This window comes from Choloepus didactylus, chromosome 4, assembly GCF_015220235.1.
Source record: "Choloepus didactylus isolate mChoDid1 chromosome 4, mChoDid1.pri, whole genome shotgun sequence".
In the NCBI taxonomy this organism is placed as follows: Eukaryota; Metazoa; Chordata; class Mammalia; order Pilosa; family Megalonychidae; genus Choloepus; species Choloepus didactylus.
Window position 1 is genome coordinate 144,539,887 of NC_051310.1, and position 13,541 is coordinate 144,553,427.

At 43.2% G+C, this 13,541-nt stretch overlaps 1 protein-coding gene across 9 annotated transcripts in view; it reads left to right on the top strand.

The window, feature by feature from the left end:
- The first annotated feature begins 442 nt into the window (after positions 1–442).
- MEIS2 (Meis homeobox 2) overlaps positions 443–13,541 on the top strand; it is a 203,705-nt gene continuing 190,606 nt past the window's right edge. For 4 of the 9 annotated variants that reach the window (XM_037834345.1, XM_037834347.1, XM_037834349.1 and 1 more), the window contains exons 1-6: positions 443–584; positions 1,927–2,159; positions 3,682–3,823; positions 4,538–4,588; positions 5,551–5,601; positions 6,381–6,530. In XM_037834345.1, the coding sequence (XP_037690273.1) occupies positions 573–584; positions 1,927–2,159; positions 3,682–3,823; positions 4,538–4,588; positions 5,551–5,601; positions 6,381–6,530 (639 nt within the window). In that variant the 5' untranslated portion in view covers positions 443–572. Of the gene's footprint in view, positions 585–919; positions 1,164–1,926; positions 2,160–3,681; positions 3,824–4,537; positions 4,589–5,550; positions 5,602–6,380; positions 6,531–13,541 lie in introns of those variants that run through there. The other 5 variants (XM_037834346.1, XM_037834348.1, XM_037834350.1 and 2 more) reach the window with 3 other exon arrangements.

A 13,541-nucleotide genomic window follows, 5' to 3' on the forward strand; every position in this document is an offset into this window, starting at 1 on the left:
TGAAAGATTCCTCCTCTTCATCATCATCAACCATCATTCATTCACTACCTTGACATTCCGGGCTTTGATTGACAGCTGGAGTGGCAAAAAGCCATGAAACACGACAGTTCGGTTACATGTGGGCTGCTGACGGGCCGCTCGTAACCTTCAGTTCGGGGGCTTGACAATTTTTTTTTCTTCTTTTTCTTCTTTTCCTTTTCTTTTTTTTTTTTTTTTTTTCAAACTGAGGGGAGGAAAAGAAAAAGAGGGGAAAAGGAGGACCGAAGAGGAGGAGGAGGGGAGGGGGGAGGAGGAGGTGGAGGAGGAGGAGGAAGATCAGGAGGAGGAGGAAGAAGAGGAAAAAAGAGAAAAAGAAGAAATATCACAAGAAAAAAAAAAACTCTTCGTTGTCTTGCCTGGGCTTTTTTTTTTTTTTTTTTTTTTTCCCCCCCTAAAAATAACATATTGGAGAATTGGGAGAAGTCTCCTTGGTTTGGAAAAAAAAAAAGGAATCTTCAGCCTAGATCACTTTCTTATCCGGATTGGGATATTAAATATACGACACATCCAGGAGTTTATTGGAGCGCAGACTGATGGCGCAAAGGGTAGGTTTAAATCTCCAACACTTACCTAGATATAAATCCTCTCCTAAGAGGGGCCTGTCCCGATGCCTCCTTTCCCTTCAACACTGCTGCTGCTGCTGGTTGCTTGATGATGGCGGCCAGTATTTAAAAAAATAGCAGCAAAATTATTCATCGGCTTCTTTCCCCCCCGTGCCTCTGCGTGTGTGCGAGTGTGTGTGCGTGCGTGTGTGCGTGTCTGGGCGCGCGTGTTCCAGCACTGTGCGAGCGGGCGGACGGCGAGTGCGTGTGAGTGCTCTGTGTGTGTGTGTGTGTGTGTGTGTGCAATTGTTACACGCTTTCGCCTCGCTGCAGCTTTTACCCCAGCAGCGCGATTCCCCCGGTTCTCCTGCTGCCGCCGCTGCCGCTGCTGCGCCGCTGCTGCCGCTGCTCCCGCGGCTCGGGGCGGGCAACGGCTGCGTAGGAGCCGTCGCCGCCGCCCGGGCCGCTGCTGGGGCCGCGTTGCCGCAGCCGCTGCACCGCCGCCTAGACTAGCCTGGGCTGCTTGTTTTGTCTCTGAAATTGACAAGGACGCAGGGAATCCACTGCTAAATAATGTTTCTGGTAACTTTCACGTTATTCCTCCCCCACCCTCCGCTCCCTGCCCCCTCCGGGAGGCACTGGCCCCAGTCTTTCCTCGTCCTCGCCGTTCTCGTCCTGATTATTAGCTTTTTTCTTCTCTTTATTTTGTTTCATTTCGCCTTTTGATTTATTGGATCCTCTGGAGGAGGCGAAGGGGGGTTAGGGGTGGGATCCGGGGCTTCCTCCTCACACTAACTCCACTTCTTTGGTTGGCTCGCTACGGTTCTGCTGCCTCCGGCCGGAGCGGGGCCTCCCGGAGCCCCTTCGGTCCCCGGCCTAACCGCCCCCGTCTCCCTTCTCTAAGCTTTTCTTAGTTCATACTTTTTCATTTTAAAATTTAAAAGCATTTTTCCCCCGCAACTTTAAACTCTGTTGTTTTGGCTGGTTTGGTTTCTGTGTGTTCAACTCATACTCGGTACTTTTCTCCTTTCTAACTTAGCTTTTATTTTTATTTTTCCCTTCTCCTTCCTCCTCCCTTTTCCTTGCACCTATTCTCTCCCTCTCTCCTTCTTTCTCCCCCCCTTCTCTCTCTCTCTTTCTCTCTCCCCGTCCCGCCCTCTCCTCCTCCTCTCTTTTCTATCCCCTCGGTCTCCCTCTCTCTCTCTCTTATCTCTGACCCTTTCCCACTTCTGTCCCCATTCTCTCTCTCCTCCGTTCCCGGCTTCTTTTTCTCTTCTCCTTTCTGCTCTCCGCGGCTCTCTCTCACCTCCTGCCCACCCCCTTGCGTCCTGCCGGGTTCTGACAGTACGATGAGCTGCCCCATTACGGCGGGATGGACGGAGTAGGGGTGCCAGCTTCCATGTACGGAGACCCTCACGCGCCGCGGCCGATCCCTCCGGTTCACCACCTGAACCACGGACCGCCGCTCCACGCCACGCAGCACTACGGGGCACACGCGCCGCACCCCAATGTCATGCCGGCCAGCATGGGATCCGCTGTCAACGACGCCTTGAAACGGGACAAGGACGCGATCTATGGGTAAACCGACCTTCCTGGACCCAGCTTACTGTGTGTGAGTGTGAGTGCGAGTGGGTATTTGTCTCCGTGGGGCTAGGGTGTGGACGACTAAGTGGGGAGTTATTTCTGCATGGGGGAGAGCCACTTGCCTTGTGAAAGGACAGTGAAGTGGAGCTGCTCTTATGCCTCCCCTAAGTCCCCGGAAGAGTTGGCCGCCTCCGTCCCCAAAACCCGGTCACTCCGGACCCCACAGCCCTGGAATGACTGAGTCCTCAGAATCCTGCCAGGGCCTTCTGCCCAAGGGCAGGATTCCTAGCCAAAGAGAGCAGAGCTGGTCCTTCCAGGCTCCCTAACAGAGGCCTTGACGAAGGGGAAAGTTTCCTGCCGATGAGAAGCAACTTTATTTTTTGTTTTGTTTTGTTTTGTTTTCTCTTCCGTTTCCTACCAAGAGTCTGGGAGTCACTAAATGCAGCTTGAGCTGGGATCAGGGCTCCTTCTGTCGGCCAGGAAGTCCTAATCACCCACTCCTTAATTCTCTGTAAATAAAGGGGGCAGAACTTGAAGTGCAGCGGGGTGGAAGGGACTGCTGCTTGCAAAGAGCCGCTCTTGGAGGAAGAAAAGGAGAGAGCTTGAAATTATTTTATTTTCTGAGAGAACTCCGGGAGGGGTGGAGGTGCACAGTGGCAAACTTAGACGGCACGGGCTCTCGGGGCTGAGGGTAGGTGGGAAGGGCGGTGGGATGCTGAGGGGAGGGAACAGTCGGTAAACACCAACTGAGCCCCGAAGCCAGAGGCCGCAAGCATCCCGAAATGTAGATAAACCGCCCGGAGGAACACAAAGGGCATAGCTGCACGCACACTTCCAAATTTTAACACACGATTTATTTATTTTTGGCTGCTGCAACTATAGGAGAAATGTGGTCTTTGGAAGGAGGCTCTTCCGCGTTTAACATTCTTAGTATTTTTGGCCCCCACACCCGGATTTACTAGGAGTAAAGCAAACAATTTTATAAGGCAAGGGGGTGGAGAGGTTAGAAGAGCACACTCTTTCGGATTTAGGAACTATCACTCCGGGTGTGCACGTAGGTGAAGGCTTCGCCCTCCTCTGAAATTTCCGTTAAAAAGCGAAGTTGAAACAATTTTTGATTCCAAAGAGTTTTCCATTTTTAGGGGTCAAGGCTGGGTCGCAGGGGTCGGTTCGGCGGCCTCTGTAGTGTTGGGAGTGGGTCTGGATCAACCCTGAGCTTCTTGGATGTTTCATTGCTTTCCAATTGAGACTGTTTTTACTTGGCGAGCTAAAGTGGCCTGGGGCTTCTCTGACCAGAGCTGGGGGACTTCTGGGCTGAAGAAAAAGGCCAGGACGTTTTTCCTTTCTGTTTCTGGCCCAGGCTCGGCTGGCTGAGAAAGGGTTGTAAAGTGTGATGCGTGCCTGTTATGTTAAAGAAGGAATCCAAGCCCTCCAAACTTGTTGATTACAGTTCTTGCTCCTTCCCCCTCTGCACCCTGTCTCCGTGTGTGTGTCTCTGCGTGGCGCTGCCCGTTAGGCACCCGTTGTTTCCTCTGTTAGCTCTGGTCTTTGAGAAGTGCGAGCTGGCGACCTGCACTCCCCGGGAACCCGGAGTGGCCGGCGGAGACGTCTGCTCCTCCGACTCCTTCAACGAGGACATCGCGGTCTTCGCCAAGCAGGTCCAGCCTTCTTGACCCACTCACCCTCCTGCAGCCCCTCACTCCCCCCTCCCCTTTCCTCCGAGCTTTACATGAAAGAGGAGGAAAAGGCAGGGACACCCGATCTGTTCCTCTGGCCCAGGAGGCTCTCGACGCCTCCTTCCCATCCCCGAGCCTGGAGGCGAATTGGAAGCGGAGATAAATGTGGGTGTTTGTTTTCCCCCCCAGCCAGGAATACAGGGGCTCGACCCTCGAATTAAAGTTGACCTGCTCCTAATCTGGGGCTTGCCCTTTTCCCCCGCCTGCAGCTACTTAAACAAGAATTGGGGACAGGGGCTGTGGGGCACCCAGAGTGCCAGGGAAGGAAGGAAGCTGGGGCGCCTCTAAGAGCGGTCCGTGCCGGGCACCAAGGTGAGGGAAGCAGGGAGCCACAGCCTCTTGGACAAGATAATAGGGTACTCGCGGCCTAGAGAACGGCATTGAGTTCCCGTCTACACTTAGCGGTCCCAGGTACTCCTTAATGGGGCCAGGACCAGAACCAGAGGCCCAGATTCCTTTTCAGCGGGTCCCACTGATTTCAGACACTACTTTTTTTCATGTATTTTACTTAAGTCCTTTCCTCTTCTCCACCCTGCCCCCTGTACCGTCCCCACTCTCACACTCCAGCTGAGACAGTGACAGGGTTTTGGTTCTTTTAAATAGGGTGGTAATGCATGGTGACTTTGCTTCTTACAGGTTCGCGCCGAAAAGCCGCTTTTTTCCTCAAATCCAGAGCTGGACAATTTGGTAAGGTTCACTGTTTCTTGCCTTTCTCCTCCCTTGGCTCCCTCCCTTGCCCAGAAGTACCCACCTTCTCCCAGAGCTCCGGGGTGTTGGAGGAGAGCCCGCTTTTGGAGCCCAAAGGCGACAGAGAGGAAGGGAAGAGCTTAGAGCCCGGGAATGGGAGATGATGAGCGAGGGGCGGGATGGACGTCAAAGGGAGTGAAGTCTAAGAAGGCAGAAACCATGGACGCGGCGCCGAGAGTGCGGGAGAAGTGGACGGTTCTCAGGTCTGGGCCCCGGGAGTGAATCTGCGAGAACTGAGTTATTTCCTCTGTTTGCCGGGGCAAGAGGCCGAGCCGCGGGCTGCTAACCCGAAGGAAGTCCCCGCTGGCGCGGCGGAGGGCGGGCTGGGGGGTGGGGGGCGACGGGGGAGGGGGTGGTGGCGAGGGGCAGGCCAGCGCAGGCCACTTTTAGGTGCGATTCTTTTGCTAATTTGCACGATTTCAATATTAAAAGTACTTAAATCCGCTTTCAAAGGCCCTGCCTCACCATTCATCTGGAGTATTTCCTTGTTTAGTAAGGACGGATTTCGCTAGGAGTGCTGTTCTAAAAAGACTTTTCTCTCCAGTGAGGCTACTTTTTTTCTTTTTTTTAATTTGGCCTGAGGTCGAGGGAGGGGACGGTTAAAGAGAACTGAGGCGGAGAAGGAAGGCCTACCTTAGGAAAGAAGTCCTTACAAAATGTCTCAGTGAATATGAGGGGAAAAGAAATTAAATGCTGAGGCTCAGGTTGAGTCAGATTCCTACCCCGTGGCCAATGAGGCAGAGATGATCAGTAATTACTTGGTTTTTCTGACTGTTTCTTGATGTGTGGGTTTTGCCTGGCCACCTGCTCTGCTGCTTCTCCCCAGCCCAGTTCCTTCACAGAGCTCCACTCCTGACCTCCCAGTCAAAGAGCCCTAACTCCACACTAAACTTCTCTTTCAGATGATACAAGCAATACAAGTACTAAGGTTTCATCTTTTGGAGTTAGAAAAGGTAAGCAGGAACTTACACTCTCCACCATGATTTAACCACTTCCCCCCCTCCTAGTGGACTTGGGATGTTTTTAAAGAGCCTCCACTCTGAGGAATTGAGCACCTGGAGACTTTGAGGCACACATAACCATGTCCTTCCTCAACCCAGGGGTTCAGAGGAAGGGTGAATTAGGACAGCCCTAGAAACTCCTTTTAAAGTAGCCCTACCACCACCACCTACCCCAGGCATTCAGGAATATTTTGAAATGCAGCAATCCATTTGTGTTACTGGACACTCAGCCTGTTTGTGTCTTTATTAGCTCAGCTCACCCTCAGCCCAGAGTCTACATTAGGTGCAGGCAGAGGGTGTCTTTACATAGCTCTGCAGCTGAATCGCTTTCCTCCGGAAACATACAAAACTCCTGACTTACTGAATCACGCAAAATGCTAATGCTGTCCCCAATTCCAGCGGTCTAATGTTTTGATGTTATCATCAAATCAGATTTTCCTCCCTGGACTCCCAGTCTGAACCCAGTTATTTCCAGTCCTATTTCTTTCTCTTTATTGTAACTTGTTGCTCAGGGAAGTCTCTGGAGAATAATATCTGCTGCAACAATTGCTCTATTGTTTCCTCGCCTTCAACTATTACACCCCTTAATTAGAGTTAGTTTGGAAGACATCACACTGTTGCTCTTTCCAAACCTAGCCTTGCAAACTGATATTTTTCCCCTTAAAAATAGAACAAAATAATAACAACAACAACACTAGCTAAACCCCCCATCCCTGACCCCCCCCTTCTAGGTCCACGAACTGTGTGATAACTTCTGCCACCGGTACATTAGCTGTTTGAAGGGGAAAATGCCCATCGACCTTGTTATTGATGAACGAGACGGCAGCTCCAAATCAGACCACGAAGAACTTTCAGGCTCCTCCACAAATCTCGCTGACCATGTAAGTCTGCGAGCCTTTGTCATTTTTTTTTTTTTTTAAGGCTACCAGGCAAAGCATTATTATTATTTTGTAAACTTGTATTATCTAGTTCACTGACTTAGATTTCCTTTTAAATGATTTGGTGTCTTCTCTGTCTCCTTTCTCTTTTTCCCTTCCTTTTTCACCATACCATCTTCATCTCTTCTGTTTCCCCCTTCTTGAACCTTCTTATTTATATCAAGAGTCAAAAATCCAGGGAGGTGATGGAGTGATTTGTGCTCTAAATATGTAAAGTGTCCTAGATTTGATGACTTGGGTGTTAGCAAATTGTCTGTTTGATATGGTGACCACTGCCTTTTCTGCTTTCTCGACTCTGTGTAGTCAGTGCAGTGGGGATAGAAAGAGGCAAGACAGCTAGCTGGACAGGACGAAAAAGAAAGAGAGAAGATTGAAAGAAAGAGGATTGGGAAGTGGGGGCTGATTTTGCAGTCTCTCACAGAGATGACAGTCCTGAGAATTACTGGCAGTCTTTCACTGCATTAGAAATAAAAGGAGTAAGCACATGACAATTCTCAGGGCTTTTGCGTCTATAGAAACTTACTGTCAGAATATGGACCGATTGCCAAGTGCCTGAAGCATCTTCATAATAAAAGACAGTAACCTTGATGAACCAGTTAATAACAATATATTACAGAAAGCTGAGGGGAATTATCATTGGGTAACCATAGATTAGTGGTTGAATTTTAGCACTTTAACAGTTGGTGAATGAGGACAGAAGATATAGTAAGGAGCCACTGTGTATATATCAGGCCAGGAAAGGAGATTTCTTTCTATTCTCTCTGTTTTTAATCCTATTTTGGAACTGATGTAGTGAGCCTGATGCTTAAAAAAAAAAAAAAGAAAAAAGAAAAGCATATGTAGTGAGACTGAAATTTGAAAAAGAAGCAAAGAGAAGAAAGATTGCAGCTGGTAGGAAAGGCAAGAGTGGTGAGGTTAAAGAGTGGGTGCAAACAGCAGTTTATTTATAGGAACTCAAGCCTTGGGTGGGGGACAGGATGTCTATAGATTATGAACTCGCAACCTAAGTGATATCAGCTATAGTTAAATAACTTCATGGTTGAAATATTAATTTAACATCCAGTGTGGAGTTACACAGGCATTGAGGCTTGAAGGTGGTTTGTGCACCACCACACCCCTATCCCATTCCTGGGTGCTCAGAGGAATGAATTGTGATGCAGAGAGAATGAACCTTCTGTGAGGTTTTTCTCTTTCCCTACCAAAAGTTTTTAAAATATGCCGTCATAGAATTTAATAATTAACCTTTTATGCTGTATGGGAAACCAGCCTAGGAAAAAAAAGTTAAAAAAAAAAAAAAGTGAAAGAAAGAAAGAAAAGAAAACCCTTAGTCTGGGATGTCCAATTCTAAGACGGAGTAAGTACTATGATGTTGAAAGCTCCTGTGCCTATCTTTACCCTTGTCTTTTTCAATCACAATGGGGGAAACTTTGGGTGACTCTTTTGTATGTTGAATGTATTAAGTAAAATCAAAAGGGTGCAGCAGCAGCTTCGGAAAGTTTATTTGCTGATCTCTGTCTATACCATGTGTGGTTGTGGTCCATGAGGCATGTCATTACTTTAGATATACTTGTTTTGGTTGCTATCTATTTGTTTATGTTCGTTGCTTCCTGTTGCTAAATTTATATGCATTTGCACTACTGGGGGAAATGGGAAGGGGGAATGGGAAGGGATCTTGGTTTGTAGAGTGAGAGGTTCACAGTTCTTTGCAGCAAAAAGCTTTTCTCATGAGATTTCTAGGGGTCCCAACTATTTGGTTTTCTAGAGCAGTTTCTTGGCAACTGTTTTCATATAGATGTGTGGAACTAGAGCATGCTGATGTTTACATAGAAGAGATAAGATAAATGAGGCTGTTCTGAGTATCCGCTGATAGTACCAATTTAAGAAATTATTGTGATATTTAAATATATACTCAAGAAGAAAGTTGTACCTAAGAGGTTAGTGCTTTAATAATTGAACAATCATCTTTGGATAAAAGAGTCAACTGTAACATTTCTTGCTCCCCTTTCAGATCCCCAGTCAAGTAAATATGACAACTGATTTATTTTGAACCCATGAGGGCTTGCCACCTCACTAGGCGTCATAATTTAAAGCCTTTTATTTCCTAGAGATCTGAACTATAACATTTTTACTTTAGCCCCCTGCTATTTGTTTTGAAAGGAAGCAATAATTTGTTCCACCAGCACACCAAGTGGGAAATGGAGAGGTTTGTCACAGACTTGTATATTTTTTGCAGGAAGTGAGAGAAAACCTTGGAGAGTTTTCACCATTATCTACACTCTTATACCACAGATGTATTGACTGTATTAGTTTCTAGGCCTCCCCTTACGAAGCACATATGCTTCAGCCTCTCCTTCAAACTGCCCCCTCCAACCCTCCAGCCATGAAAAAAGTAAAAATACCCCAGAACCACTACCTGAAAAGTTATATGAGGAGGATATTTTCAGCATGTAAATGTGTCCAATTTGAATCTCCAGGTTTATATTTTCATGTGCTTTGATATGCATATTTAATACATAGCCCCAGGCTGGATCTCATTTGGTGAACGCTAGTGCAGGGGTGATGATGAGCCACTTCAGAAGGACCCAGACAGTGTGTTGTTTTCTCTGTTTTATCTGTTGGCCCACTGTTCTGATCTACCGAGCATCCTCGTGGTTCTATTTGCACATGAAATGCTGAGAGCATTGCAACTTATTGGCTATGAATAATGACAGCTAAAAAAGAAGTGTAGTTTAATTTGCGTGTGCCAAGGTTTTTCTTGCGGAGGTGACAGTTTGTGACAGCTGTTTGACACCCCCAAAACACATACACCTCTATCCTTATTAAGTGGTATCAAGCTACATTGTGGCTACATTGTGTGTGTGTGTGTGTGTGTGTGTTTAAGGAGGGATTGGGGAAGGAGAGAGAGGGAAAGAGAGGAGAGAATGTGTGTAATTCCGTGTAGTGGAAGGCAGAAAGAAGTGTCAGGAGCAAAATATTAGGTACCAACATAGTTTTTAATTTTTTTTTTAAAGAATTTGAAAATAGAAATGAATCAAAGTAATTTACAGATATTTGAAACCAAGTGTTATTGGCAGACTTTTAAGTATGAATTTTATAAGCTGAGTATTACTTAGTAAATCAGGCTGTTGTCATGCTAATAGCACATTCCATAATTTTATATAAATAATTTGAAGTAAATAGAGGAATTAAAAGAAGACAACTGTTGTAGTCTAGCCTTTTATAATTTATTTCAGTGGAAATACTAAATTTGTTAATTTATTATTAATTCTTACATCATGGGTATAGTATGAAAGGAAATTTGGAAATTAAATAGAAAATCAAAATTGCAACTTATCTTCTATTCTACTGTGTTAAGTAAATATACTTCAAAATTAATGCTTATATTTTAACTGTTATAATATACTTTATCTAATACTTTTATGGTAACATAAGGTTAATAGTTATAAGGTAGGAAATGACTATTATCGTATTCTTTGGAATATTTGGGGAGAAAAAATATGATGGAAAAGGAAATAGTACTGTTTTCTAGCTGCAGTTCATGTTAAGTTTCCCAGACATTCTAATTTATCATGTTTAAAATAAACATGTCAAAAAATCAATTTCTTAAAAAAAAGTTTCAACTTGAAGACTGTTGTGGAATAACTGTGAATTTTCCTAGTCTGTAGTATTTCTGAATATCCACATTTCATATTTCATGTAATTTTAGATCAGTTCTTTAGATCAAATGCAAAAAAAAGAAATATATTTTGTATTTGCATGTAAAGATATTACATATCTTCAGTTCATGTAAGGCAAATGAAATATATTTGTTTGAAATACAATCTCTGAATTAAGCTCCATTTGTTTGAAACCACATATAGTGGTATTGTTATTCCTAGTTAATGACTATAAGGAGCTACATTTTATTTTCTGTGGAATAATTAAGATTAAGGAAGAAAATATAATTATGTTTATTCACAGTTAATGACAGGTGCCTTAAAATTAACTGGCTCTGACAGCACTACTAATAAAAGAAAAAAATTATTTTAATTTCTGTATTGAAAGCTGTAATTTACATGAAGATATGCTGGTGTTTTCTTTTGCATCTCTGAATATATATCAAGTTTATTTATGTCTTCAGATTTCTAAAATGGCTTATCTAAGAGGGGAGAATACCCAGAACTTTGTTCCTGATAGAATACAGGCAAGTGCCTATGGATAAATTCTGTTACTATCTGAAAAATTAGAGGAGAGTGGGCAAACTGAAAGAGTGATAGGTTTAAGTGGCTGGTTACAGACTATCAATGGGGAAATAATGGGATTTGATAATAATATTAATAATAAGAATGATTTATTTGATCAGATAGTTCCTTACATTCTAATGTAAGATTAGACCTTAGGATATGTTTTCCAAGACCTCCGGGGACCAATCCTGGAAAAGTTCTACCTCTGAGCTCCATCTACCAACTCAAGGAGTCATGGCTGGGGGCGTGGGTTTTCTGTTGTTGATATGTAGTTTCTGGTGGTTGATGGCTTTTCTGTCAGTTTCCCATCAAGAATAATTATTCTATTTAAATCATTTAAGTTGTACTATTGGAGTATGTTTTCAGTTTAACTGTGATGTGTTGAAGTTAAACAAAGGTACATTCTACAATCACAGACATTCATCATTGGATTAAAAACTTTATATTTTTTTAAATTCATTGTCTTCTCATTTTCACCCTGATTGTTCTTTGGGATCTTCCAACACAATTCAAAATTACAGGACACATTTTATAATATGACATTACACCAACAGTAAAGGAAATTTGTCTTCTATAAAAATTGCTCCATTTAAAGAGGAAATCATTCCTTTGAGGGTGTCTCACATATTAATTCCCAAAGCTTAACAGAGGGGTGGAAATGGGGAGACAAGAGAAAGACCCTGGCTCCATTTACATTTTTAAAGAGAGAGTCCGTGTTCTGAAAGCATACACAGTTCTCCTGAGTTCTTATGTCAGCTTTAGAATAATGAAGTTGAAATTCCAACTCTTTTCAAACCATACAATTAACATTTTTAACTTTTCTAGACTTGAATACTTCAGGATAGGCATCCTCATCTTATTAAAAATAATTGGCTTAATGATAATTAGGAGTTAAAACATAAAGTCATAGAAAACAATAACTTAATATTATATGAACTGATACAAGTGTATCTGGCCTTTGATTTTCAAATAAATCAAGTTAAATTAGTTTTGCATTCTGCATTTGCTGATTAAAATATCTTTATATATGTTTACTATTACTCACTACCTATAGCCCATATCACGAATTACTTTATTGTATTTTCCAAATTCATATATGCTTTTTGACTTGATAGTATATATCATAGTTTGGAGTTGTACATTCTAGAAAACCTAATTCTTATTTTTAAGTATTTTTTAATAAAAGAAATAAGAATGGGAAATGACCTTGGGGATGACCTGGTCTAACCTCCTAATTTTAAAGAGATAAGAGAACTGAATCCTAGAGATTCACTTGCCTAAGTTCACATGATTAGTTGATTAGTTAAAAGTGGCACCCTGAAGTCTTAATTCCAATCCAATACTCTCTCTTCTATACAACATATCCTTTGAATCATCTTTTCATTTGGAGTTAAAGATGAGTTTCACATTATTTCAGATAGACCTTTTGTGCTATGACCTTTTTTTATTTCCTTTTTCTCCTTAAGGCCTAATACATTTTACTTCCCCACTCAGCTTTGTATTTATTTAAAAATCCCTATACATTTTACTCCATTGTTTTTGTTTTTGCTGCAATGGAACAATCCTGAACTGTATGGAACCATTTGAACAGGAAAAATACCACCAATTTGCCAGGACTTAAGTATTATCCTATAGGCAGGCCCCCTACCAAAACGCTGTAATGGTTTAAAATGTCACAATTTCCACCGTATCTGCAACCTCAACAAAAGACGCACGTATGATGTGCTTCCTATGCCCAGAGACCCCTGTCCTCTCTATGCTGTTTTCTAGATTTAGCAAAATTCAATGATGGTGCTAAATCAAAAAATTTTTTTTTAACTTTCAAGGGAGAAAACACTGGCAGAATTGTGTTTTCTAGGGAAAGCTGTGTGTAAATGAGAAACAGAGGAGAGCAGCATAGTGCTCTCCTGTGGCCCAGCTACTACAAGCTCTCCCCATATTGTCTCCTGCTTTTATATTAATTACAACTTGCATTATCAGCTGTGAGTCTGTAGCCCAGCAAATAGAAAATACTGCCCCTGGAGACCTAGCTTTTTGTGTCTATTTTCCATCTCCTTCTATTGTGTTCCACTCAGTATTCACTGCTTTTCTCCTGGTAACATTGTTCTTTAATGAAATTACGTAAGAGCAAGAGGAACACCATATTTGACTCCCAATTATTAAAGCCACAGGGAGTAGAAACATGTTCACTCCTTGCCCTTGGGTGTCTTCATGATACTTTTGGCTGAAGAACAGAACATATATTATGGAATGCATGTCCCTGAATACTCAGCCACACACATGCACACAGAGAACATTTCTCATTCAACTTTTCTACATACATCATGTATTTTTACATGCTTTCACATGCCACTTTGGTTTTAGGATTCACTAAACTTCTGCATATAATTTGGAAGCAAGCCAGGCAGTTATTCTTGAAGGATGTAAACTTGAAACCATCTAGGAAAAAGAAAGAAGAAAGGAGTTGTGATGCAAACAAATAGAGTTATGAGGTTATGTTTGTTGTTTGTGGAGATTACAATTTTTTATCACTGAGAAAGCTTTATTGATCAGATTATCAATGTTTGTCTTTGTATATAATTGCATCATCATGTATAGTTGAATATGGACAACTTTGGGCAAACTCCTCAGTCTTGAAATCCCAGAGAGACTGATCTGTTCTTCCTTCTTTCAAATTAGATTCCTATCATGTGGTACTCCTTAGCTTGTGCGTCTCTTGACACACAACTTG